At 53.8% G+C, this 25,603-nt stretch overlaps 2 protein-coding genes across 2 annotated transcripts in view; one reads left to right on the plus strand and one right to left on the minus strand.

The window, feature by feature from the left end:
* The window catches only part of SHANK3 (SH3 and multiple ankyrin repeat domains 3), a gene marked incomplete at both ends in the record, with an annotated part of 518,002 nt that overhangs the window by 245,887 nt on the left and 246,512 nt on the right, over positions 1 to 25,603 (plus strand). The gene's annotated exons all lie outside the window — the stretch shown is intronic.
* ARSA (arylsulfatase A) lies at positions 1,552 to 11,513 on the minus strand. The gene is made up of 8 exons (XM_081330307.1): positions 11,049 to 11,513; positions 9,691 to 9,931; positions 6,700 to 6,918; positions 5,753 to 5,922; positions 4,925 to 5,049; positions 4,696 to 4,823; positions 4,107 to 4,209; positions 1,552 to 3,496 (listed from the first exon to the last, which is right to left on the minus strand). The coding sequence occupies exons 1-8, from the start codon at positions 11,285 to 11,287 to the stop codon at positions 3,189 to 3,191; spliced, it is 1,533 nt and encodes a 510-aa protein (XP_081186433.1). The 5' UTR covers positions 11,288 to 11,513; the 3' UTR covers positions 1,552 to 3,188.

Genomic DNA, 25,603 nt, shown 5'->3' on the forward strand with positions numbered 1-25,603 from the left:
AGAGCTTCTGGAGGCCTGAACATCCTCTGCAAGGGTTTTTATGTTTATATTCACTGTTTCTCACACTTGCAACCCTTGCAGCATCCCCACCGTGGCATGATGCTTGGCAGCTGATTCTTATTTACGATGGTGTCCTGCGGGAGTCACGTGATACCCTTTGGCGACAAGCAAAGTCAAACGGGGGGGGGGGGAAGCTGGATTTGCTTAACAATCATGTCACTCGCTTAACAACTGCACCAATTAACTGTGGCAAGAAACGTTGTAAAATGGGGCAAAACTCACTAAATGAATATTTCACTTGGCAACACAAAGCTTGGGTGCCATTAGGGTCGTAACTAGAGGACTGCCACCTATGCCTAAAGCAGTCTGCTTTGGAAGGCTTAACCGCCCTGTTTCTAACTTAACAATGGCAGGGATTCCCTTAACTGAGACGACGTCATAAAATGGGGCAAAACTCACTTAACAAGCCTCTTCTTTATTGACAGAAATTTGGGACCCAGTTTAAGTCGAGGACTAAAAGCCTCAACTGTGGTTGTAAGTCGAGGACTACAACAAACTCAATTGTGGTTGTGAGTCGACGATTAAATGCTCAATCGTGGTTGTGAGTCGAGGACTACTACCTAAAACAGTATTACTGTAATACAGTTGTAATAATAAAATAAGAGTTCTGGACTGGCAACCGTAACTCAGCCAGGAACCATTTTTAAGAAATCAGAATCGCACTTTAACTCTCAGTAAAATAACTACAAGCTAGTTATACATCATATATATCCGCTACTTATTCAAATGCTAAATGAAATGTTCTATAGGTGGCACTTAGATCCTAAAAAATTAACAAGTATGTATCCAAACTATCAACCTAAATGTTGGAGGTGTGGTGGCGAAGATGCAACGTATTTTCATATATGGTGGACCTGTAAAAAGGTTAAAGCTTTTTGGATTAAAATCTGGTGGAATATGCAGAAGATTTTTAAGAAAAGGATAAAGTTTTGTCCGCAATTGTTTTTACTGGGCATTATTACTGATACTACTGTTGTGGACACTAAGTTGATGTTGAACTTAATTACGGCAGCAAGACTTTTAGTAGGGCAATATTGGAAGAAGGAAGAACTGCCGACTATAGAAGAATGGACTTTAAAAGTTTCTAACCTGGCGGAAATGGCAAAGATCTCAGCGTACTTGAAAGACCAATCGCAACAGAGATATATCCTGGAGTGGAAAAAAATGGATTGATTACATCCAGAATAAATATGGGACTAAAAAGTTTCATTTAGCATTTGAATAAGTATTGATGTGATATTCATATTTCTTGTAGTTATTTTATAAGAGTTAAAGTGCGATAGATTTAATAGTTTATTGTTGTTTGCATAAGGTGGATTATGATTGTTTGTATTTTTATACCCTGTATTTAGCTCTGGGAAGTCGGGGAGGGGGGAGGGGGAAGGGAGGGAGGTGTTGGGGAGGGTTGGGGAGAGGGGAGGGGGTTGGGAGGGGTTTTGTTTTGTTAAAATTTATTGTAAAACTTTTCAATAAAAAAAAGAAATCAGAATTTATTTTCCAAATGCAGAAAAATCACCCAGGACTTCTTGTCAATGTCCACAGTATAATATCCACACTCAAGTGGTCCACAGTATCAGCATTAAAAAGACTTGCAAATTAAAATCAAACTTCAAATTAAACAATTAGCATTTCCCCCGCCTTTGAAGAAAGAAGTCCCAGATCCAGGCCGGGCATCTTTTCAGAACTGCTTCTGTTAGAAATAGCCTTTGAAGTTTTGGGGAGCCCTTCCTGAGCACTGAATTAAGAAAAGAGGGGGAAAGTGGAGACTGGAAGCTTGTTCTCCAAGCTTGTGGGTCGATTTCCAAAGGTTTTACTGCCAGGCAAACCCAAACTAGACTATGTTGTCTCTCTGTGTCATATAATACAGAGGTCCCCAACCTCTTGGGGATCACCGGTTCCGTGGAGAAAGGTTTTTTCACGGACCAGAGAGTGTGTGGTTTTGTGTGCTGCCTGCATCCCACGGATGGGGCTTTGCTTGTTTGCACAGACCGGTTGCTGGCATGCCGCAGCCCGGTACTAGTCCATGGACCGGGGGTTGGGGACCGCTGGTATAATATATGCACAAGTCTGTATTTATTATTTTTGTCATTATTTAGGTAGTGTATGTCGGAGGTGGTGACCCTGAGAGTTGAATGCAATGAAATTTCATTTTTAATGTACGCCGATTGGTGTACATTCAAAGTGACAATAAAGTTATTATTCTGCTCTAGGTGGGATCCAACTGGAACTAAGGAGGAAGTTCCAGAGTGTGAGAACAATTAATGGAACAACTTGCTTCCTGGAGTTGTGGAGGCTTTCAAGGAGAGACTGAACATCCTTTGGTCCAGGATGGGATAAGGACTCCTGCGTTATGCAGGGCGGTGGACTAGACTAGAAGACCTTGAAGGAATCTCCCTTCCAGCCTTATAATTCTACGATTTTAAGGTGGGAAGACCAGGCCCGCTCGTGGTGAGAGAAGGACTGGTACGCACATAGTGATCTGCAGTCAAGGCTGGGCTTTAGCACTGCCCTCCGGCCTGGCCAATGTCATCTCATCCAACGTGGTCCCAGGGCATGCTGGGGACCTACCTTTGACCCCCTCAACTACAAAGACGAGGGGTTCAACCTATTTTCCAGAGCTCCGAAAGGCAAGATGAGCAACAAGGGATGGAAACTCATCCAGGAGAGAAGCAACCTGGAATTAAGGAGGAACTTCCTAACAGTGAGGACAATCAACCAGTGGAACAGAAGTTGCCTTCAGAAGTTGTGGGTGCTCCATCAATGGAGGCTTTCCAAAGGAGACTGGACAGCTGTCTATCTGACATGGCTTAGGCTCTCCTGCTTCAGCAGTGGGTTGGACTAGAAGACCTCCAAGGTCCCTTCCAGCTCTATTATTCCATGCCCTGTGTACCAGCTTCCTCTTCAGATCCATTAAATTCCAGTTCCCTTCAGCCTCCAACCCCAGGGAAGAACGGCACATTATCTTCATTCTTGATGAAAGCAAGATGAGATTCTTTTTTTTCCCTGATTAAAAACACAATTGCAGAAACTCCTTGGGAATGTGTTAAAATGGAAACGAACCCGCTGTTCTGTCCACGGGCGCAAGAGCCAGAGGTGGGTTGCAGGCGACGGGGCGTGTGAGGGGGGGGCTAGGAGGTGCAGCGGCAGCAGGAGGGCTTGGGGCTGCACTGGGGGGAGCAGCAAGGCTGGAGCGAGGGGTCCTTGCCCAAGGCCATCTGGCTCTGCCCAAAGGTCATGCTCTCGTCAAAGGCGGCTTTCAGCAGGCGGGCCTCCTTAAGGACCTTCAGGATCTCCGGCTTCTGAGCGCCGGCCTGCACGAGGTTGTAGTTCTCCTCAGGGTCCATCTCGAGGTCGAAGAGCTGGGGGGGCTCCCGGGAGGTGAGATAGGTGAAGCCACTGCAGTCCCGGTCGGGGGTCGCGGCGCTGTTGAAGGATCCTGGGGGTCCAAAGAGAGATGGGGGGGGCAGCTGAACATTGGCTGTTTCATTGCCCCTGGGCCTCCGTCTAGGTTTATCTTTCTAACACTGTAAATCACCCAGAGTTCCTTTGTGGTAGGATGGGTGGTAGGGAGAGAGAGAGAGAGAGACGGAGGGAGGGAGGGAGGGAGGGAGGGAGGGAGGGAGGGAGGGAGGGAGGGAGGGAGAGAGAGAGATACAGAAAGAGAGATGGATGGATGGATGGATGGATGGATGGATGGATGGATAGATGGAGATGGAGAGACAGAGACAGAGAATCTATCTACCTATCCATCTATCCATCTAACTATCTATCTATCCATCTCTCTCTGTCTGTCTGTCTCTCTCTATCATCTATCTGTATCTATCTCATTATCTCAACTATATCATCTATCATATCTATCTATCATATCTATCTATCTATCTATCTATCTATCTCTATCTATCTTTATCTATCTCTATATTTTTCTTTCTGTCATCCATCAGCTATAATGTTTCCTACGTCTGCTTTTAGGAGGTCGTAAGCCGCCCAGAGTCTCTTGACGGTGAGAGGGCCAGCATATAAGTTTAATAAATAAATAAAGGGCTCACCTTTGGTGAAGAAGTGGGCCTTGTACTTGCCATAGCGGACAGCAAAAACCCCATACAATTCGTCAGGAGCCGTCGGGTAGAAGAACATGGTCTGACGGGGGCTCTGTCGGAAGAATCAGAGAGCACAACATCACCCTAGCCCTGATGAGCTTACCTAGCTGGGTCATGAAACGTCTGCAAGTAAACAGCCAAGTTCAGAAAGCACCAGAGACCCCAGAGTCCTCCTCCTCCTCCTCCTCTCCACAAACTCACTCTCTTCTAGCATTGATGATGCTCCCTAGTTGGGTCATGAAACGCCTGCAACAAAACATCCAGCTCAGGAAGCACCAGGGACCCCACCTCCTTCTCCCAAATCCTCCTCCCTTCTAGCATTGACAACTTTACCTAGTCGGATCATAAAAACAGTCAAGAAGAACTGAAGAAGCTTCTTGGATGAGAAGCGAAATGTTTTCAAGGGGGGGGGGAAACAACCACCCGAAGACAGTCGAGTTGCCTCTTGGGAAAAGCACCTTTGGGACCAACGGGGCCTGAATGATGGGGAGACTTTCCCAGTCCCTCGCTCCCGCCAGCCCACCCCCCGGAAGCCTACCTTCCCTTTCCCCAGGAGGAAGGGGCTGAGGTCATATCCATCCAGCGTGACGTTGGGGAGAGGCACCCCAGCCAGAGCGGCCACAGTGGGAAGGATGTCCAAGGTACTGGCCAGTTCATGGGTCACCCCTGGCGCCAAGAGAAAGCGGTCGACCAGGTTGTTATCGAAGGAACACCCGCTCTGACCCTGCCCCATGACAAGCCGAAGACCCTCCCTCCCACTGCCTCACCTGGCGCAATGCGACCTGGCCAGTAAGCCACCGCCGGCTCCCTCATGCCCCCTTCATAGGTCGTCCCCTTCCCACATTTGAGCAAGCCAGCACTGCCCCCTCGGGAGCCACGCATCGTCTCTGGGCTGTCAAGAAATGAGAAACGACCTTTTAGGAAATATCCTGGAACCAGCCAGGCAGGTTTGGAACAGTAAGCAATTTGTAAACATTTTTCTTTTAATCCCTGACCAGGGAAAATTTGTTCGACTGCTCCTGTGGCTATAAATTCTGGGCCTGTTTTGCAAGGAGTGGGGGGGCGGAGAACTACTGTATTACTGTTGTAATACAACTATCGGCATCCAACTAGTGGATGCATACCTGTTTTACTTTTTTTCTTAAATGCACAATTCCTTTAAAAATGTTTTGTCTAGTCTTGTTTCTGAAGTTTGCCAAATGCCAACTAGACTTTCTTGGGGTTTTTCTTCCTTGAAAAGGTTTCGCTTCTCATCCAAGAAGCTTCTTCAGTTCTGAAGAACACGGAAGAACTTCTCCAGAACTAATGAAGCTTCTTGGATGAGAAGCAAAAGAGTTTCAAGGGAAAAAAAACTCCCAAGGAAATCCAGGTGGACTTTGGGAAAGCACGTGTAGGACACAGCCATGATGTTCTGTTAAAGTGGATTTTCTGGTACTATGAGAACCCACCCAAACTAAAGCCGAGTTACTTCCAGGGCACCAGGATCCATTGCCAATGGTCACAAAGGACTGCCTGGCCTTCTCCGACCCTCAATGCTAAACTGCCGCAAACTGACCGTTCCTGACCCAAAGACTGGCCCGGTTGCACACACTCACCCGTTGTCAGAGGTGAAAAAGACCAGGGTATTTCTGTGGACGCCAGCATCCTGCAGAGCCTGCAAGAGGAAGCCCACCGACCCGTCAAACTCCAGGAGGGCATCGCCGTAAGGCCCCCTCAGGGACCGACCCGTGTAGTTTTGGCTCCCAAACTGGGGATAATGGGTATGCTGCGGAGAGGGGAAACAGACACAAACACCAACGCTGTAAGCTACCCAGGTCGTTGGCTGAGATGGGCAGCTAAAGGAATTGAATTGAATTGAATTAATTAATGCAGAGAATAGCAAGAAAGATGATTAGGGGGATGGGAGCTAAAATATACAAAGAACGGGTGGTGGTGGAGGGGGGGTGGAAGCAGCGGAGACAGGGAAGCAGCGTCGCCCTCAAGAGCAAGGCAGCCTCCACAGGACACACAAGGCCAAAGGCCCCCAAGCTTTCAATCGGCCCCTCCAGATAAATGGGAGACTACGTACGACTGCTCACTTAGTGACCGAAGCTGCAACGGCACTGAAAAAAGCGTCTTAGGGCCGTCTTTCACCCTTACGACCGTAGCAGAATCCCCCGGAGTCGCCTGGTTGAAATTCAGTTACACTTGGCCACCGACTCCTATTTAGGACCACCGTAGTGTCCGGGGGGGGGGGCACGTGGTTCCCCTTTTGTTGACCTTCTGCCAGGCAAAGTCCGTGGGGAAGCCGGATTCACTACATTCACAACCGTGTTAGCAACTGAACAACTTCAGTGATCCGCTTAACAAACGAGGCGAGGAAGGTCTTACAAATGGGGCGGGGGAATTCACCTAACTACTGCCTCGCTTAGCAGCAGAAATTTTGCGGTCGTAAGCCAAAGGCTGCCTGCATAAAATGGGCTGATGCTTACCCCACCCCAACCTTCCTGCTCACCCCCCCCCCATTCCCACGTGGACCCCAGTCCCGTCCCTCAAGACTCACGTGAGAGGCGTAATAGAGGAGGAAGGGCTGCTTGCGCCGAGCGGCGTCCAGGATGAACTCGCGCGCAAACTTATTGTACTGGCCCTCCAGGCGGGGGAAGTATATGGGCTGCTCCAGGATGCTCTGGTTCAGGAACAGGGGGACGGGGACCACCCCTTGGTCGCAGGCCCCAAAGCACGGAGTGTGGGGCGGGAAGCAGGTTAAGTTCTGGCAGGGGCCCTGCAAGAATGACACGGAGTAACAGAGTTGGAAGGGTCCTTGGAGGTCTTCTAGTCCAACCCCTTGCTCGGTGGTTCCCAGGGAAGGCAAGCAGTCTGGGAAGATTCTGGTAGACAAGAACATTTAAAAAATGTGAATTAAAAGGACAAAGAAACAAAAACACACAATATCCCCCCCTTAGTGGAACACTGAGAAATAAGATTGCAACCATAACAACTCTTTGCAAAGAAAGTCCAAGGTTTATAAACTTTTGCATCCATTTGCAACCCAACTGACTTGTCATATATTGTACACGTGAAGAAGAAAAAAATAGTTAACAGGTTAAACCGGAGCAAGTTAAAGTTCAAGGCCCTCTGTTAACCTTCCGTTATTGTGATTTATTTGTAGAAAGTGAAACAGAAAGTGCCTTTTTTTATCTTCCGGGTTTTGTATTGTGATCTTTTGTTGTTAGTTGCAAAGTCGTGTCCATCGCGACCCCCTGGACAACGTTCCTCCAGGCCTTCCTGTCCTCGGCCATCTTCTGGAGTCCATTGAATAACATAATAATGGTTAAAGAAGTGCTGTGGTTCTTCTTCTTCTTCTTCTTCTTCTTCTTCTTCTTCTTCTTCTTCTTCTTCTTCTTCTTCTTCTCCTCCTCCTTCTTCTTCTTCTTCTCCTTCTCCTTCTCCTTCTCCTTCTCCTTCTTCTCCTTCTCCTTCTTCTTCTCCTTCTCCTTCTCCTTCTCCTTCTCCTTCTCCTTCTTCTTCTTCTCCTTCTCCTTCTCCTTCTTTCTTCTTCTTCTTCCAGAAAAAAACTGTCTACTTGCCTTTTGAAAAAGCAGCTTTGAGACTCCTTACATGAGAAGCAAAATGTTTTCAAAGGAAAAAATATTTTCAAAAAAAAGTTGCTTGCTGCAAATGTTTAAGAGTTCCCCTGGTTGCTTGGACCTCACATAAATACACAAACACACACAAACACAGCTGTCTTAAGGCCAATTAAAAGAGGGACCATGACGGCATCTTTGGGTGGGATCACATATAGCAGACACCACAAGCAGCTGTTTAACCCAGTCATTATTTGTAAACCTAAGTCTAAAGTGGCAGGGTTAGGCAACCTTGGCTCTCTTGTGACTCGTGGACTTTTCCCTGTGAGTTTAAGAGGTGTGGACTTCAACTCCCGGCATGCCAGCTGAGGAATTCTGGGAGTTGAAAATCTAAAAGTTGCCAACCTTGACTTTGTTGCTGCCATCAGCAGCTGAGGAACACACACACACACATGAAGTACTAATACCACTTTACAATGCCTTGGTAAGGCCACACCTGGAATACTGCATCCAGTTTTGGTCACCACGATGTAAAAAAGATGTCGAGACTCTGGAAAGAGTACAGAGAAGAGCAACAAAGATGATTAGGGGACTGGAGGCTAAAACATACAAGGAACGGTTGCTGGAATTGGGTATGTGTAGTTTAACGAAGAGAAGGGTGAGGGGTGACATGATAGCAGTGTTCCAATATCTCAGGGGCTGCCCCAAAGAAGAGGGAGTCAAGCTAGTCTCCAAAGCATCCGAAGGCAGGAGAAGAAGCAACAGATGGAAACTAGTCAAGGAGAGAAGCAACCTGGAACTAAGGAGAAACTTCCTGACAGTGAGGACAATTAACCAGTGGAACCACCTGCCTCCAGAAGCTGTGAATGCTCCAACACTGGAGGTTTTTAAGAAGAGACTGGACAGCCATTTGTCTGAAATGGTATAGGGTTTCCTGCCTTAGCAGGGGGTTGGACTAGATGACCTCCAAGGTCCCTTCCAACTTATTATTATTATTATTATTATTATTATTATTATTATTATTATTATTATTATTATTTCCATACATTCCTCCTAAATTCCCTTCATCTCCTCCTTCTATTTTCTCCAGATGATTGAAGTGTTTTTTCTAGCTTTTAAAATCTGGAGGAAATTCACATGTTTCCAAGCTGACTCAGAGTCTGGGGTCTTCCCGCAGATGTTTCATTGCCCATCTAGGTAACTTCATCAGGGCAAAAACTGGAATACTCTTTATTGGCCAAGTGTGATGGGAAACACAAGCAATCTGTCTCTGGTGCGAAAGCTCTCGGTGTAGGTACAAACAGCAAAGGGATAAATCAAAGACCATAAATCAGGCTACCGTATGGGTAAACATCTCTGGACAGAAGCAGTGAGGAAGGAGTTGGGGATTCAGCAGAGTGACGGCACGGAGGAAGACACTGTCCTTGTGCCCAGCTGTTTTGGCAGGCAATGCCCTGCAGTGGGGTCTTGAGGGGGAAGCTGTACAGATCCTGTCCGGGATGTGAGGGGTCTGTAGATATTTTCTCAGCTGTCTTTCCTCTGAAGAAAGAGGGCTTTGCTTTCTCTTTATACTGCATTCGAGGGATTTCCAACTCAGACAGAAAACAGCAACCTAATCAAGAAACCACCAAGAACACTTCCAACAACTCTGAGAGGGTGAAACACACACATGTATACACTCATGTATAAACCCCCCTCCCTCCTAGCACTGATGACGTTCCCTAGCTGGGTCATGAAACATCCGCAAGAAAACCACCAAGCTTAGCGAGCACCAAGGACCCCACAGTCCTCCTCCTCCTCCTCCTCCTCCTCCTCCTCCCTCCACTCTACAAACCCAATTCCCTCCTAGCACTGATGACGTTCCCTAGTTGGCTCATGAAACGTCCACAGGGAAACCCAAGGGGATCCAAGTGGAACGAGAGTCGCAGGGAGCCCGCAATCCCCGCCACGCCACCCCTGCAGCTCCTCACCTGGTCGTGCGAGTAAGGTATCCCCAAGAAGTGGTCAAAGCCTTGGTTGGTGGGCAGGAACATGCCCTTGGGACCCAGGCCCAGATGCCACTTGCCAACCAGGGCCGTGGTGTAGCCGCGCTCCTTCAGCAATTCGGCCACCGTCACCTCGGCCAGCGGGAGGCCTCCCTGCGAGGCGGGATAAAAGACACTCGGATAGATACCGGAACGGGTCTGGTAGCGTCCCGTCAGGAGGGCTGCCCTGCGCAGAGAGAGAGAGAGAGAGAGAGAGAGAGAGAGAGAGAAGAGAGGAAAGAAAGAGAGAGAGAGAGAGAGGGAGGAAGAGGGAGGGAGGGGGAGAGAGAAAGAGAGAGAGAGAGAGAGAGGAAGAGAGAGAGGAAGAAAGAGAGAAAGAGAGAAAGAGAGAAGAGGGAGGGGGAGGGAGGGAGGGGGAGAGGGAGAGAGAGAGAAGAGAGAGAGAAAGAGAGAAAGAGAGGAAGAGGGAGGGGGAGGGAGGGAGGGGGAGAGGGAGAGAGAGAGGAAGAGAGAGAGAAAGAGGGAGGGACAGGAGAGAGGGAGAGAGAGAGAGGGAAGAAGAGAGAGAGAAAGAGAGAGAGAGAGGAAGAGGGAGGAAGAGGGAGGGGGAGGGAGGGAGGGGGAGAGGGAGAGAGAGAGAGGAAGAGAGAGAGAGAGGAAAAGAGAGAGAGAAAGAGGGAGGGAGGGGAGAGGAGAGAGAGAGAAGAAGAGGAGAGAAAACATGAATGGAAACCAGATACAGATTCCTCGACTCACAACTATTCATTTAGCGACCGTTCCAAGGTTACAAGGGCACTGAAAAAAGTGTCTTATGACCATTTTTCACACTTACGACAGCTGCAGCCATCCCCAGGGTCACGTGATCAAAATTCAGCCGCTTGGCGACTGACCCCTATTTACGGCGGCCGCAGCGTCCCATGGGGATCACGTGACCCCCCTCGTGCGACCTTCTGACCAGGAAAGCCAACGGGGCCAGCCAGACTCACTCAGCGAGCGTAGGACTAGTCATTCACTTAAAACGCGGGGCGTAAATGGAGGGGGGGCAAAATTCACTTAGCAACCGTCTCACTTAGCAGCAGAAATTTTGGGCTCAATCGCGGTTGTTAACTCAAGGGCTACTTGTAGAGGGGGCGGTCCAGTCGTCAGCGTCCTCCTCAGGGACGCCAAGGCCGGAAGCTCTCCGCACGGCAAGGCTGAGGCCGCCTCAGCTCCAGCGCTTGGCCCCGTTGCTCTTCCGCCGGGCCTCCAAGGCCCAGAGCCTCCCCCGTGAACCCTCCCGAGAACAGAGGGGGGGCCGGACTCTTCTCGGGTGGCCCTCGGAAGAACAGGAGGGGACACTCTACCTGGAAGGGCTGCAGACGGAGCTGCTGCTGTAGAAGTCCGTGAAGCGCAGGCCCTCGGCAGCCATCCTGTCCAGGTTGGGGGTGGCAGAGGTGGGATGCCCGTAGCTGGCCAGGTCTCCGAAGCCCAGGTCGTCCGCAAAAATCAGGACGATGTTGGGCGGCTGATAGGCTGCCTCCAGGGAGGCCAGCATCAGCAGCGGGCACAGGGCGAGGAGCCAGGACGGAGGCAAGGGTGACATGGTCGGCCAGAAGGGGTGCCGGCCAGGCCAGGTCAGCAGGAAGTCTGTCCAAGCCACGAGGTCACCGCCGAAGCCTCGGCTTGAGTGGGGCGCCAAAGGTCCAGCCCGCCGTTTATGCGCCAAAGGTCCAATCAGGAGATCAGCACTCAGGACTCAGCCGTCCTCAAAAGGGTCTTCAGCCCGAGGGTGACTCTTCAAGATCTTCGCAGACGCCGCGCTCGGTCCCAGGCTGCAAAAGAACAGAAGACTCAGGAAAAATACGGCAAACACCGAGGAAACACAGCAATAAAGACAATAAAAGGATATTTCAGGAGCTGGAGCCAGCCGGGAACTGGGAAAGCTGCAGGGCAAAGATCCAGAAATGGGGTTTTTTTAAAAAAAGAAAGAAAGAAAGATGAGGTTACCAACAAGCACCAAGAACTCTTTGCAACTAACAGGAAGGTGACCAAGGAAAACAAGAAGAACAACGGGGGGGGGGGGGGCAAAGAAGGAAAATTCCAGAACAATTAATCAGTGGGTCAACTGACTTGCCTCCAGAAGTTGTGGGCGCTCCATCACTGGACGTTTTTAAGAAGAGGCTGGACAACCATTCCTCGGAAACGGTGTGGGATTTTCCTGCCTGACCAGGGGGTTGGACTAGAAGACCTCCAAGGTCCCTACCAACTCTGCATTCTATTACTTTGTAGAAAGCACAGCTGCTTCAGGCACCAGGATAAGAAATAAGCTTAGCACTGGACCACAAGGCGAGGAGGGGACAGGGAGCCATCCTGCACGTAGCCTGGCCCTGTGCCACGTAGTGCTTTAAAGTGAGGACTAGCACCCTGAATTGCAGCCAGACAGAGACTGGAAGCCTATGCAGCTCCTCTAGCAGTGGCATTACTTTGGGTGAACCACAGTGAACCCCAAACTGCATGGGCCGCTACATTTTGGACCAGATGAAATTTCCGCATGGTTTTCAAGGGCAGCCCCATGAAGAGAGTATCACAGTCATCTAGACAGGAGGTGACCAAGGCGTGGATGACCATAAACCAGGCCTCCCAGTCCAGGAGCAGGCACCCACTGGTGCGTAGGATGGATCTGCGCAAAGGTCTCCTTGGCCACAGAGGTCACTTGCCCCAGGAGCCGTAAGTCCAAGAGGAAACCCCCCTCCCCCCAAATGGTGCGCCAGACCTGTACGGGGAGCGTTACCCCATCCAGAGTCAGGGGTGTCAACTCTCTTGACCCTGGGGGGGGGGGCAAAACCCCCAGCCACTCCATCTTGCAAGAATGGAGCACAATGATAATCCCACAAAGCCCAGGCTGGTGGATGACCCGTCCTGCCACCTTCGTATACATGTGTCATGTCTGAATCTGCGGAGGGAAATGAGCTGGAAGGGGACCCTACGGAGGAGGCGGAGGGAGAGGGGTCTGTGGCTTCAGAGGAACGCGGGGAAGAGCAGGCCGAGGCAGGCCAGGGCCCTTCAGGATTGGGACAGGAGGAGGAGGAGGGAACAACCAGGCAGGCTCCACGAGGCACACCTGGAGCCGCTGCGGGGAGGAACGTTGTCCATATAAGGTTGCGATGGGTTGGACACGACTTCGCAGCTAACAACTTTCTTATGCTAATCAGCCTGTATTTGAACCTGCTTTCAGCCAGAGTCGGCTGAAGGGGTGTAGAGGGGTGTGTGTGTGTGTGTGTGTGTGTGAGAGAGAGAGAGAGAGAGAGAGGGGGGGAGGGGGGAGGGAGAGAGAGAGAGAGATCTTTTGTAGGATGCTTGCCGGCAAATGTGGGATCATTTGGGGGAAATTGGGAGCAGTAGCAGAGCTGTCTGAATCTGACTGCCTTGCCTCTGTGCTGTGCCCCGGGTCATCACCACATGATACATAGGAACAGAGAGAGATCAGGGCCCTGAGCCCCCCCCCCCGCACTTAATAGAGCCCCCCACACACACACTGACTGATACCAGCCACAGAGAAAGCAGGAGAACCACTGCAAAACAGCCCCCCCCACTCTGAATCCCAAGAGCCGGTCCAGCGTGGTTGACCTCAAAAGCCGCTGAGATCCAGAAGGGCCAGGATAGACACATCACCCTCACCCTGAGCCCTCCAAAGGTCATCCATACGTATGACCCATGACGTCTCGGCACTAAAGGTAGTCCTTGACTTACAACAACTGAGCCCAACGTTTCTGTTGCTAAGCAAGACAGTTGTTAGTTTTGCCCCATTTTACGACCTTTCTTACCACAGTTGTTAAGTGAACCACTGCGAAGGTTAAGTTAGCGACACGGTTGTTAAGCGAGTCCGGCTTCCCCCTTGACTTGGCTGGTCAGAAGTTTGGAAAAGCGGGTCAAGTGTCCCCAGGGCACTGCAACCGTCGTAAATACAAGTCAGTTGCCAAGCATCCAAATTTTGATGCCGCAACAGTGTGAAAAGCGGTCGTCGTAAGCCATTTTTTTCCAGTGCTGTTGTAACTTTGAAGGGTCTGCAAATGTAAATGTTGTAAATCGAGGACTAACAGTGCAGGCTGCTCTGAATCCCGACGCTTCAACAAAGGCTCTCTCTAGCTGGGAATTCACCCCCTCCCCACCCCTTCCCCCCAAAAGCCCAGCAGGAAGCCCCTGGGATGCCCCCCACCCACTTTCGCAGAGAGCCCGGCACTCCCCCCCCCCACCTCCAGAAGCCCCCCCCCACTCCGAAGCCTTCCGCCAAGCCGCCGCTCCTGCCAGTTGCCCCGGGGGACCCCGAGCCCCCCCCTCCGGAGGGCGCCGGGCTGGCGATGGGGAGGAAGAGCCGGCTGCACCCGCGACGCTGCGGGCGGGCTCTGCCGGACTTAGGGCTGGAAGGGACCCCGGAGGTCGTCTAGTCCAGCGTTTCCCAACCTTAGGAACTTGAAGATGCGTGGACTTCAACTCCCAGAATTCCACAGCCAGCTATGCTGGCTGGGGAATTCTGGGAGTTGAAGTCCACGCATCTTCAAGTTCCTAAGGTTGGGAAACGCTGGCTCTAGTCCAGCCCCCCCCGTCCGCCCAAGGCAGGAGACCTTCGAGGCCAGACGGCGCCTGGCACCCCGAGAGTGCTGGGGAGGGGGTCAAAGCGACCCCCGCCGCGCAGCCCCCCCCCCGAGACCACAGCCCGCCCGCCAGCGCCCCGGCCCCGGCACGCCCTCTCGCCCGCCGGCTGCGCAGCCTTGCCTCGCCGGCGCCGCGGAAGCCCCGGTCCTCCGGCAGCAGCGCCGCCGCCAGCTGTGCCTGTCAGCGCCGGCCGGAGTCACGCGGGGCAGCGGAGGCGGCCTTGGAGAGCGGAGCGCGGGGGCGGGGCTTCTCCGGGCGGAGGGGAGGAGCCTCTGCGCTGCCCGGAGCCCCTCCCGCAGTCCAGCCTCTGCCCGCGGAGGGTGGGAGACCCCCCCTCTGCCCCAGGCCCGCGGCGAAGCGCAGCTGGACCGAGTTGCTGGCCCGCCTCTGCCCGCGGAGGGTGCCGGGGCTGCGGCAAGAGCTCCTCCGACGCCAGCGGGCTGCCTGCTTGGGCTGCCCCCCGTTAGTCCTGCCTTGCGGGGTGCGGGAGGGGCTCCGGGCGGGGGACGGGCTGGGAGACCCCCCCTGCCCCAGGCCCGGGGGGGGCGGGGGGACCCCCGACCGAGAGCGCTCGGTCCGCCCCGCCCCCCCGCTGGGAGAGAGCGGGTGCTTCTTTCCCACGGGGGGGGGCGCCTGGGGGAACCCCGACCCCGAGGCTGGTGGGGAGCCTTTTAAACCACACAAACACCCAGAGATACATACATACAGGGAACCACAGAGAGAGAGAGAGAGAGATACATACAATCACACACAGAGATACATAGACAATCTGTCAAAATATCCATCAGGAAAAACCACAGCTGGAAAGGTAGACAACAACAAAGGAAACGTTTATTCTCTTGCACAAACAATCCGAAGTGGGAACAAAGTCAGCGTTGGGTGCTTTCCGCATCCAACGCTATTTAAAGCTGTCCGGCACAAAGCACCACACCCTCCCAACAAACCGGCATCCGCCCACCTTCCCATAAATGAGCTACTCCTCCCCTCCAGGGCCTTTTGGCTTCCGCCCTTCTTCCGTGCCCCACATGCAGGTATGTAGCCCCGGAAACCCCCACACCAAACCCCCAGGCCCCACCACCTCTGGTCCTCTCCCACCTGGGACTTTTCACGGTCCCCAGGCCCCGGGACCCCTCCGCCCATCGAAGCCGCCCCAGCTCCCCAACCAGGCAGTTCCATAAACAAACCCCCTGCAGTCAGAAGTGTAGTCCTTTCACCGCACAATGAGGGAAGCCCGGAACAGCAGCTGCGTGTTGGATTGCCCCTCGGCAAGGTCTCCCCGCACCGGCACGGCCGCCATAAACGGCCAGGAGCCTGCCCCGTCACGCGCAGGTCTCTCCTGCACAGGGATGGCATGCGAAGCCGGTCGGGTCCTTGTCCTGGTGCCTGCGGGCCTCTCATGCGCAGGCGCAGAGTTGGGTCCCTCAGCAAGGCCTCCCCACGCTGGTATGGCCGCCGGAAATGGCCGGGAGCCTGCCCCGTCACGCGCAGGTCTCTCCTGTGCAGGTGCAACATGCGGAGCTGGTCAGGGCTTTGTCCTGGCGCCTGCAGGCCTCCTGTGCGCAGGCGTAGCATCCGGAGGTGGAGGGGGGGACGCCCGACGCAGACATGGCCGCCGGAGACAGCCGGGAGTCTGCGGGTGTTCCGGGCGGGCCTGTTGGAGCGGCTGTGGCTGGGCTGAGGGGTCCTGGAGCCACACACACACCCCGCTGAATGTTGGGCCTACGGGGCTCGACATGCCGCCCCCTCTACCAGGGCTCCACCTGGAAGAGAGGAAACAAGCGGTAAGCAGTCATCCACGCAACCTGCGGACTCGGTCCATTCCCCGCCTGGCTTTCCTGGATGCTTTCGATGGAAGGCCTGAATCAGACAGGGAGCATGCACGTCCCCCAACCCCACCCACGAGGCCTCCTCCCTGGGGTAGCCCTTCCAGAGCAGTAGGTACTGCAACTTTCCCCTCCGCAGCCTGGAGTCAAGGACCTCCTGCACCTCAAAGTGCTCACTGTGGATGGGCCCGGGACCCCCCTCTCCCACTGCCATCGCAGACGTTGTGGCAGGCTTCAGCGGCTGCAGTGGAATACCAGGTGGATCTTGCCCAGGAACTGCGGTAGCCGAAGCCGCACCATGACGGGGTTGATCACTTGCACCACCCGGAACAGCCCAAGGTATTTGGGTCCCAACTTCTTGCAGGGCACTCGGAGTCGTAGGTACTTGGTGGACAGATAGACAAGGTCCCCCACTTTAGGGGTGCTGAAAGACCTCCGTTTCCTGTCTGCCTGCTCCTTGTGCGCCGCCGCAGCTCACTCGAGAGCTTTCTTTACCACACCCCATACCTCCTCTATCTGTTTCATCCACTCCCTGGGCTGGCAGGGAGGCACGTCCCCCTGGCCATACTCGGGAATTGGTACAAGGTCATATCTGGAAACCACCCGAAAGGGAGTGAACCCAGTACTGCTGTGCACTGCATTGTTGTAGGCTACTTCGGCGAATGCCAACAGGTCCACCCACTCGGACTGTTGGTAAGACACGTAGCATCGCAGGTAGCATTCCACTGCTGCGTTCGGGCATTCTGCTACTCCATTAGTGCATGGGTGGTACGCTGAGCTCAGGCACTGGGACGATCCGATGTAATGAACGAACTCCCTCCAAAAGCAAGCTGTGAACTGCACTCCACGGTCCGAAATGATACGGCGCGGCACCCTGTGCAGGCGGTAGACGTGTGTCACGAACATCCATGCCAACCGCCGAGCCGATGGCAGTCCTTTACATGGTATGAAATGTGCCTGTTTGAAAAACAGGTCGATGACCATCCAAATGATGTTGTATCCCCTGCTGTCAGGCAACTCAACAACAAAGTTCAATCTGTATACCTTCCTTACTCTGTACACCGCCCCGAGTCCCTCGGGAGAAGGGCGGTTTATAAAAACAAATAAATAAATAAATAAATAAAATAAAAGTCCATGGCGATGTCTTGCCAGGGCCGAGTTGGGTCCGCCACCTGCTGAAGGAGTCCCAACGGCTTACCGGAGGAGGGCTTGGTGGTCGCACAGACGTGGCATTTCCGCACATAGTCCTCAATATCCCGCTTCATGTGCGGCCACCAGACCTGCCGGCATGCTAGGTGTAGGGTCTTCAGGAACCCGAAGTGTCCTGCCTGCCTAGTGTCATGGCATTGTTGTAAAACCTGTTTCTGCATGGCTGTGGGTACGTATAGCTTAGTTCCATGCCAGGCCATACTGTCCTGAGTCGTCAGCAGGTTCGGGTGGGCTTGTATCCACTCGTCCCCCCTGAGGGCCTCCTCGAAATCGTGGAGCAGACCGTCCTCCACCGCCTGGGATGTCTCCTCCCGCCCCGTAGACCAACAGGACGGCACGAGCGCCTGCACCACCTCCTCCCTCTTACTATCGTATTGTGGCAGGTGCGACAGGGCGTCCCCCAAGAAGTTCCGTCCCCCTGGGACATACTTCAATACAAAGCGAAAGCGGCGAAAGTACTGCGCCCACCGGACATGTTTGGGTGACAACCGTCAGGGCGTCTGTAGGGCTTCCAGGTTCTTATGGTCCGTCCACACTTCGAATGAATGGTTGGCCCCTTCCAGGAGGTGCCGCCAAGTCTCCAGGGCCCAACGAACCACAAAGGCCTCCTTCTCCCAAATCGCCCAGGCTCGCTCGGTGGTGGTCAGTTTTTTGGAGGTGTATGCACAAGGCTGGAGCACCCCTTTGCTGTTTCTTTAGAGAAGGATGGCCCCCACAGTGACATCGCTTGCATCCACCTGGACCACAAAAGGTAGATCGGGGTCCGGGTGCAGCAGAACCGGTTCCTTAGCAAAAAAAAACTTCAAAGTCTCAAAAGGCCCTTTGGCACTCCATAGACCATGCCAGCTTCTGACCCAGCCGTGGTTGCGCCGCGGTCTGCCATGTACGCAGGAGGTCCATGAGCGGCAGGGCGATGGACGCAAAACACGGGATGAACTGCCGGTAGAAGTTAGCAAACCCCAGGAAGCTTTGCAGCTGGCGGCGGGTCCGTGGGGCCTGCCATTGTTAAACGGCCTTGACTTTCTTGGGGTCCATCTCTATGCCAGTTGCAGACACCCTGTACCCCAGGTTGTCCAACTGCGTTTTGTGGAACTCGCTTTTGGACAGTTTGACGTACAGCCGAGCCTCCCTCAACCTGGCCAGAACCTGCCATACCAGGACGAAGTGTTCCTCCATCATAGCCGTGTAGATGAGGATGTCGTCAAGGTAGACCAGGACCCCACGGTACAGGAATTCATGCAGCACCTGGTTGATCAGCTGCATGAACACTGCAGGGGCTCCCTGCAGTCCAAACGGCATGACCCTGTACTGGAAACTACCAAAGGCACAGTTAAAAGCCGTTTTCCACTCATCCCCGGCCTTGATCCTCACCCTATAGTATGCCTCCCGTAGATCCAGTTTCGTAAAAACGCGGCCTTTTGCCAGATGTGCCAGCAAGTCCTTCATCAGAGGGAGGGGATATAGGTGCTCCACGCATACCGTGTTAACCCCCAGTAATCGACACACAAACGAAGGGTCCCATCCTTTTTTTCCCAGAACAGAACAGAACAGGCGCTGCCATCCGGGAGCAAGCCGGCTGAATAAAACCCCTTTCCAGGTTTTTGTCAATGTAGCGTCGGAGCTCCTGCATCTCCTGAGGCGTCATGGCATACATGCAGGGTTTTAGCAGTCAAACGCCTGGCTCCAGTTCGATAGCACAGTCCGTAGGCCGGTGAGGTGGTAAAATGTTGCATTCTTGCTCGTTGAACACGTCCGCCATGTCGACATATTTCCGGGGCACCCAAGCCTTTTGCTCGGGCTCAACCCCGCAGGCTCTCTCCTTTTCCTCCGCTCTCTCCAGCCCCAAAAAGGTGTGCTCCATGGGGGCCTGAGGGCCTGTCCCTAAGCGGAGGTGTCAGCAACCCCCCTCCCACCAGATAGTGGGGCCCCACTTATCCAGCCAGGTGAGGCCCAGGATAACTGCCTCCGTCATGGAGGGCACTACGATAAACCTCACGGTCTCCCAGTGTTCCCCCAATTCCACCCTGATGGGTTCCGTTACGTGAGTTATGGGCACCCCACCCAGAAGAGACCCGTCCACCTGTTGGAACCAAAGAGGGGCGGCCAGCCGTTTCAATGACACATCCACTTTGGACACCACCGTCTGGCTTATGAGACAACGAGTGCTCCCTGTGTCGATCAGGGCCCTATATTCCCTCTTCCGTCCCGTCTGAGGGCTTACTAGCAACACCGGGAGTACGAAGGGGCACACCGGAGCACTTACCATGGTGTCCTCCTCCTGTTCCTGCTCCTCAGAACTGTCGTAGAGGGCAGGCCGAGCAGCTGCCGGTGTCTCAATCCGGAGAGGGGTTGGAGTCCTGGGCACCTCGCCCGGCACCTGGTACGTGGCCCGTGAACATTCCATGGTCCTCTTGAGGGTGGAAGGAGTGGAGGGGCCCGCCCGAGCCAGCGGCAGAGGGCAATCTGCTGCACGATGGCCCGACTGGTCACATCGGAAGCACCGGATCGTTGGCCTTGGCACCTGGGGGGGTCCTCTGCGGCGCTGATACGGGTTTCTGCTCCTCCGGTCTTGCTCTCTCAGTCGGCCTTTGGCCTCCAGGCACTGTCTCATGCCTCCCCCATACGTCCTGCAATCCGACGTCTAACTCCACGGCCACCCGGAACCATTCCTGTAAGCGGGCTGGAACACCACGCAACACACATGCCCTACGCAAAGCCCCGTTGAGCCCGGCCTTGAAATGGTGCACGAGTAGGCGCTCTGGCCATGAACGCAGTTTACCAGCCACCATGTGGAAGTCTCTGACGTAGGTCACCGCCGGTCTGCCTTGCTGGTGTAGGGTCAGCACGTCGGCTTCGGCACAGTGGACCTGTGAGATGTCCTCAAACTGAACCCACAGGGCTTCCAGAAAGAGGCCAACGTCCCCCAGCTCATGGGCGTGGTCACTGAAGAGGTCAGCAGCCCAGGCCGCAGCCTCCCCCTGTAAGCAAGCCATCACCGCCATCACCATTGCCCATTGGGACGGTTAGGCCTGGGCATACACATCCAGGTGGTTAATCACCTGACCAAGAAACATTGCCAGACGGTCAGGATGGCCATCATACATTACCGGTAACAGCGGTGGGCCCCATACCAAGCCTGGGCCCCAGGCCCCCGCCTGTACTCCTGGACCCTGGACACCACCAGCTGGCCGTGTTGCTTGCCAGCTGGGACCGCTGTCTGTGGCTGACCAGGACTCTGCACCGCTCTGCACCGATGCCGTGGGACCCTGTGCTCCTGGGGCTCTTGCTTGAGACGTGCTCCAGCTGGATGGACCTCTGAACCGCAGGCTGGCCAGCCGAAAGCGAGATGGCCCGGAATGAATGGACTGGGTGCCCGCGAGTGACCATTGTCCTGCCTCTTGCTCGGGGTCTGCGGCCGCCCAGGGGCTGGGCTCCTGGCAGCCAACCTCCCCGAACCTGTCCCATAAGATCTCCATGGTGTGGCTGCCAGGGACGGTTGAATAACTCCATTCCTCTCCATCATCGTCCGTCAGGCACCGCTCCCTCCAGTCCATCAACGCCCTGCTTGCCCGGGCTGGCGGTCCCTGGCCATGCCCTGTGCACCCCACTGCGGGGCTCAACCACCATTCCCCTCCACGGTCACGGCTGCCGGCATCTGGGTGCTCAACCGTGGAGGCTACCGGCAGGAGGTCCCAGACCTTGGGCCTCACCACTGGCTGGGGCTTTTCCACCTCTGCCGCAGCAAGGGGCTCAGCAGTAACATCAGCTGCCCCGTCCCCGTCCCCGTCCGGAACGGCCCCTTGTGTCCCCTCAGCCATGCCCTCCCGCAAGAAGGAGCACAGCAAGAAGAGGGGGAAAAACAGAGGAACGCTGACTTACTGTCAAAATATCTGTCCGCAAACGGCAGGAAAAACCACAGCAGGAACGGTAGACAACCCACAAAGGAAACATTTATTCTCTTGCACAAACGATCCGAAGCGGGAACAAAGTCAGCGTTGGGTGCTTTCCGCATCCAACGCTATTTAAAGCCGTCCGGCACAAAACACCACGCCCCCCCCCCAACAAACCGGCATCCGCCCACCTCCCCATAAATGAGCTACCCCTCCCCTCCAGGCCCTGTTGGCTTCCGCCCTTCTTCCGTGCCCCACATGCAGGTATGTAGCCCTGGAAACCCCCACACCAGACCCCCAGGCCCCACCACCTCTGGTCCTCTCCCACCCGGGACCGTTCTCTTCCCCAGGCCCTGGGGGCAGGACTGCGGGAGGGGCTTTGTCCTGGCGCCTGCAGGCCTCCCGTGCGCAGGCACAGCGTCCGGAGGTGGAGGGGGGACACTCGACACAGACATGGCCGCTGAAGACGGCCGGGAGTCTGCGGGTGTTCCGGGAGGGCCTGTCGGAGCGGCTGTGGCTGGGCTGAGGGGTCCTGGAGCCATACACCCCCCGCTGAATGTCGGGCCTGCGGGGCTCGACACAATCACAATCACACAGATACATACAGTCACAATCACACAGATACATACACACAATCACAACCACACACACCCTGATACATACATACACACAATCACGCTCACAGAGAGCGTTCTCCTCCCACTTTTTTCCCCAAGGGGATGTATTGGGAGTGGGCATGGCCCACCCCAGCTTGCCTGATGACGGATACAGAACCGGGACTGAAGGGTAAAGGCAGCATTGCGGGGGGGGGGGAGACACCGAGCCCAGCCAGGGGAGGGCCTGGCCGGGCAGATCCAGGGCCAGCCGGTTTCCAGAGGGAGGCAGCCCCAGTCGGCAAATGGGTGAATGGCAGGCCGGCCGGGTTTGCTTCTGCTCCCTTCCTGGCCAGTCTGGAGCTGCTCAGGAAGCGGGGGAGGCTCTTTGGGGGTGGAGGGGGACCCACCGGGCACCTCCGGGAACACCAGACCTGGGGAAGGGCAGGGAGGCTGCTCTAAAGGCGTCTCCTGAGTCATAACTCCGGGTATAATACTTTGGTCTCATCCGGATGCCAGTCTACCTTTAAATCAACCGGGGAAACCTGATTCACTTAACAACTGGGTTACTAGCTTAGCAACTGCAGCGATTCACTTAACAACTTTGGCCAAAAAAAAGGACAAAAGCTCACTTAACAAAAGTCTCCCTTAGCAACAAAAGTTTGGGGCTCAGTTGTAGTCATTAGTTGAGGGCTACCTCCACTCTTACAACGGCCCCTTTGACTTTCCCTGGAGGTTTTCAAGAAAAGGTTGGGTTTGTCTGAAATGTTACAGGCTTTCCTGCTTGAGCAGGGGGTTGGACTAGAAGACCTCAGAGGTCCCTTCAGACTGTGATTCGGTTATTCTGAACTTTGCTCAGGCCCCCTTGGCCGTCCTCCCCACACGACGGCCCCAGCAAGGCTCTGGGGACTGAGAGGGCTCTGCCTGTTCTCTGGGGTTAGCCCCCATTGCGTGATGCACATGTGTGACCGTCCCTCTAAGGCCTCCACAGAGGCAGCTGGAACTTTCTAGAAGGAAAAAAAAAGCGGCAGAGTCTTGCATACCCCCATGAGGGAGATGGAAAATCTGCCCGGAGACAGAGAAAGCCCGCCAAAACCCAAGGGGCGTGGTGAGGTATCTGCACTCAGCCAATCAGAAAAGCTGATGGAATCTACAGGCTGTATAAAGAGCAGTTGTGAGGGGAGGCAGGGAGTATTTGCCTTGAGATTTTAGTCCTGAGTGTAAATTCTTGACCTCCAGGCAGAGGTTCTTCATAAGTTGCCACCCAGCCTTGTGTGATTGTTGCCTGACACACATCAGATGACACATCACAAATCACGTGAAGTGTTAGTACCACTTTATGATGCCCTGGTGAGGCCACCCTTGGAATCCCGCATCCAGTTTTGGTCGCCACAATATAAAAAAGATGTCGAGACTCTGGAAAGAGTGCAGAGAAGAGCAACAAAGATGATCAGGGGACGGGAGGCTAAAACATATAAAGAACAATTGCAGGAATTGGGTGTGTCCAGTTTAACGAAGAGAAGGGTGAGGGGTGACATGATAGCAGTCTTCCAATATCTCAGGGGCTGCCCCAAAGAAGAGGGTGTTCATTTATTCTCCAAAGCACCTGAAGGCAGGACAAGAAACAACAGGTGGAAACTCATCAAGGCAAGAAACAATCTAGAATTGGTATACGGTCTCCTGCTTGAGCAGGGGGGGTCAGACTAGAAGACCTCCAAGGCCCCTCCAAACTCTATTATTCCGTTATTCTGAGTTCCTGGGCACAGTGCCACACGCCCACTGAGTTCTGGCAGTAGCCATGCAAGGGCATGGGCTGCCCAGCCTCAGGGCTTGATACCCAGGAAGGCTGCGGTGCCTGAAGGGCAGGGCTGTGACTTCCCATGCCTGCCCCTCCCATGGTCGACACTGAGGAGTCTTTGTGAGTGCCGGCTGGGGGCGGATGCCAGCAAGCTGCTTCTGGGGAACAGCCAGCAAAAGACCGGCAGGCTTCTGTACCCTTTAGCTATCCAGTCATCTGAAATGCCAAGCCTCTTGCTTGATCCCTAAGCAGCAACGCAGCTGAGGAACAGCTGGAAACTTTGCCCGGCTGGGACTCTCCATCAACTTGCCTCCCCAAAAGGGGCCACTGAATAAACTCCACATCTGGGCTGTCGGTGGGGCAAGGAAGCCCCAAGACTGCAAATCTGCTGGAAACAGTGCCCATCCCATTGCCCGGGTGGGTACTGAGTCCCTTAGGAGGGTTTTCCTACCCATCTTCCACCATGGACCCAATGGGGCTACCTGGTCCCAAGTGTCTCCATCCAGATCGAGGGGCAGACCATAGGCAACCAGCTCTGCCCCATCTGGGTCACGCTGAGAAGATGGCACTGCCATTTGACAATGACACCTTGCCATTATCTCTGAGCAAATGAGCTTCTTTCTGACGGGGTCACTGAGCTGCAGGCTATAAACCGAGTTCTGAAGGATTTGGTTTTGAAGAACCACCTTTTACATCCACCCGGCCCACCAGAACGGGAAAGCAGGGCATGTTAAACAGGTCCCATTGATTAGAGATGGTCATCTGGTGGGACCACAGAAAAGGGCCTTCTCAGTGGCGGCCCCTCTCTGTGGAACAACGTCCCTCTGAGGTACGATTGGCCCTTACCCTATTGCTTTTCCAAAAGGCCCTAAAAACATGTCGGTGGGCATGAGGACCCCAATTGGAGACGGAGGCAATTAAGTGATTGATTTGACTATGTTGCTGCTGCCATGGGGGTGAGTGGGGAGGGTTTATGGGTCTTTGTAATGTGAATTTTGAATGTTGTAAACTGCCCAGGTATGGGTGAGTTGGGTGGTCATGTACGTAACATACAAATATACATATGTTTCATAAATAAAATAATAAAGTTCTATAATTAGGCAAGCCCCACGATTGTGTCTTACTCAATAGGCCATGATTCAATAGGCCATGGCTTCGTACGAGGCATGAACCTGGCCCTGAAAACCTTTCCTGTTTTCTCACCGAATGAAGATCAGCCTCAGGGTGTGTTTTGAGAATTTCTTCATTAAGTGGTGGGATGCCGGCAAGTTTTTTTTCCTCATTCCTTCCCTCTCGATCCTCTCCTGCTGTGGGAGTCCCGTGACCCACCGGACTTTGCTTCAGGAGGCGCACGGCACCTTCCAGCCTCATAAGGCAAGCAGCGGCCCATCAGCCTGTGCAGCCCAATCATGCTTGGCTTTAGGCCATTCAGTGAAGAACGAAGAGAAGGACGAGGGGAGACGTGATAGCAGCCTTCCAGTCTCTCAGGGGCTGCCCCAAAGAAGAGAGAGTCAAGCTGTTCTCCAAAGCACCTGAAGGCAGGACAAGAAGCAACGGATGGAAACTCATCAAGGAGAGAAGCAACCTGGAGCCATGGAGAAATTTCCTAAAAGTTGCTAACTTGATACTTAACTAAGGAAGTTGGAGTAGCAGGAACCAGGCTGAGAAAGGAACCCATCCAGGACTTGACTTTAAAAGAAGCCCAAACTCAGCATAATGAAACCCTTATTCTGGAGCTTGAAAATTGCATTTCATAATCTCAGAGCAGCAGTAAGTAGGATTCTAGGTCAGGAGAAGCTGATAGAAGAAAGAGATCAAAACGGTGAGATTTCCTAGAGAAGAAGACAGCAAGAGCACAAGAGTTTGGGGTGGGGTGGGGAGGAGAAGGACAGTAGAACAAATGCCCAGTGAGGTTCTGAAAACGAAAAGTCCCATAAAAAAAGGAGAAAGAGA

The sequence above is a fragment of the Vipera berus genome, assembly GCF_964194415.1.
Source record: "Vipera berus genome assembly, chromosome: 6".
Classification (NCBI taxonomy): Eukaryota; Metazoa; Chordata; class Lepidosauria; order Squamata; family Viperidae; genus Vipera; species Vipera berus.

Coding starts and splice junctions, on each gene's coding strand:
- ARSA (XM_081330307.1), bottom strand. CDS start 11,287: ATGTCACCCTTGCCTCCGTCCTGGCTCCTCGCCCTGTGCCCGCTGCTG. Junction 5,923..6,699: donor TCCTCTATTACGCCTCTCAC/GTGAGTCTTGAG, acceptor CCCTCTCCGCAG/CATACCCATTATCCCCAGTT. Junction 4,824..4,924: donor GCCAGGTCGCATTGCGCCAG/GTGAGGCAGTGG, acceptor TCTTGGCGCCAG/GGGTGACCCATGAACTGGCC.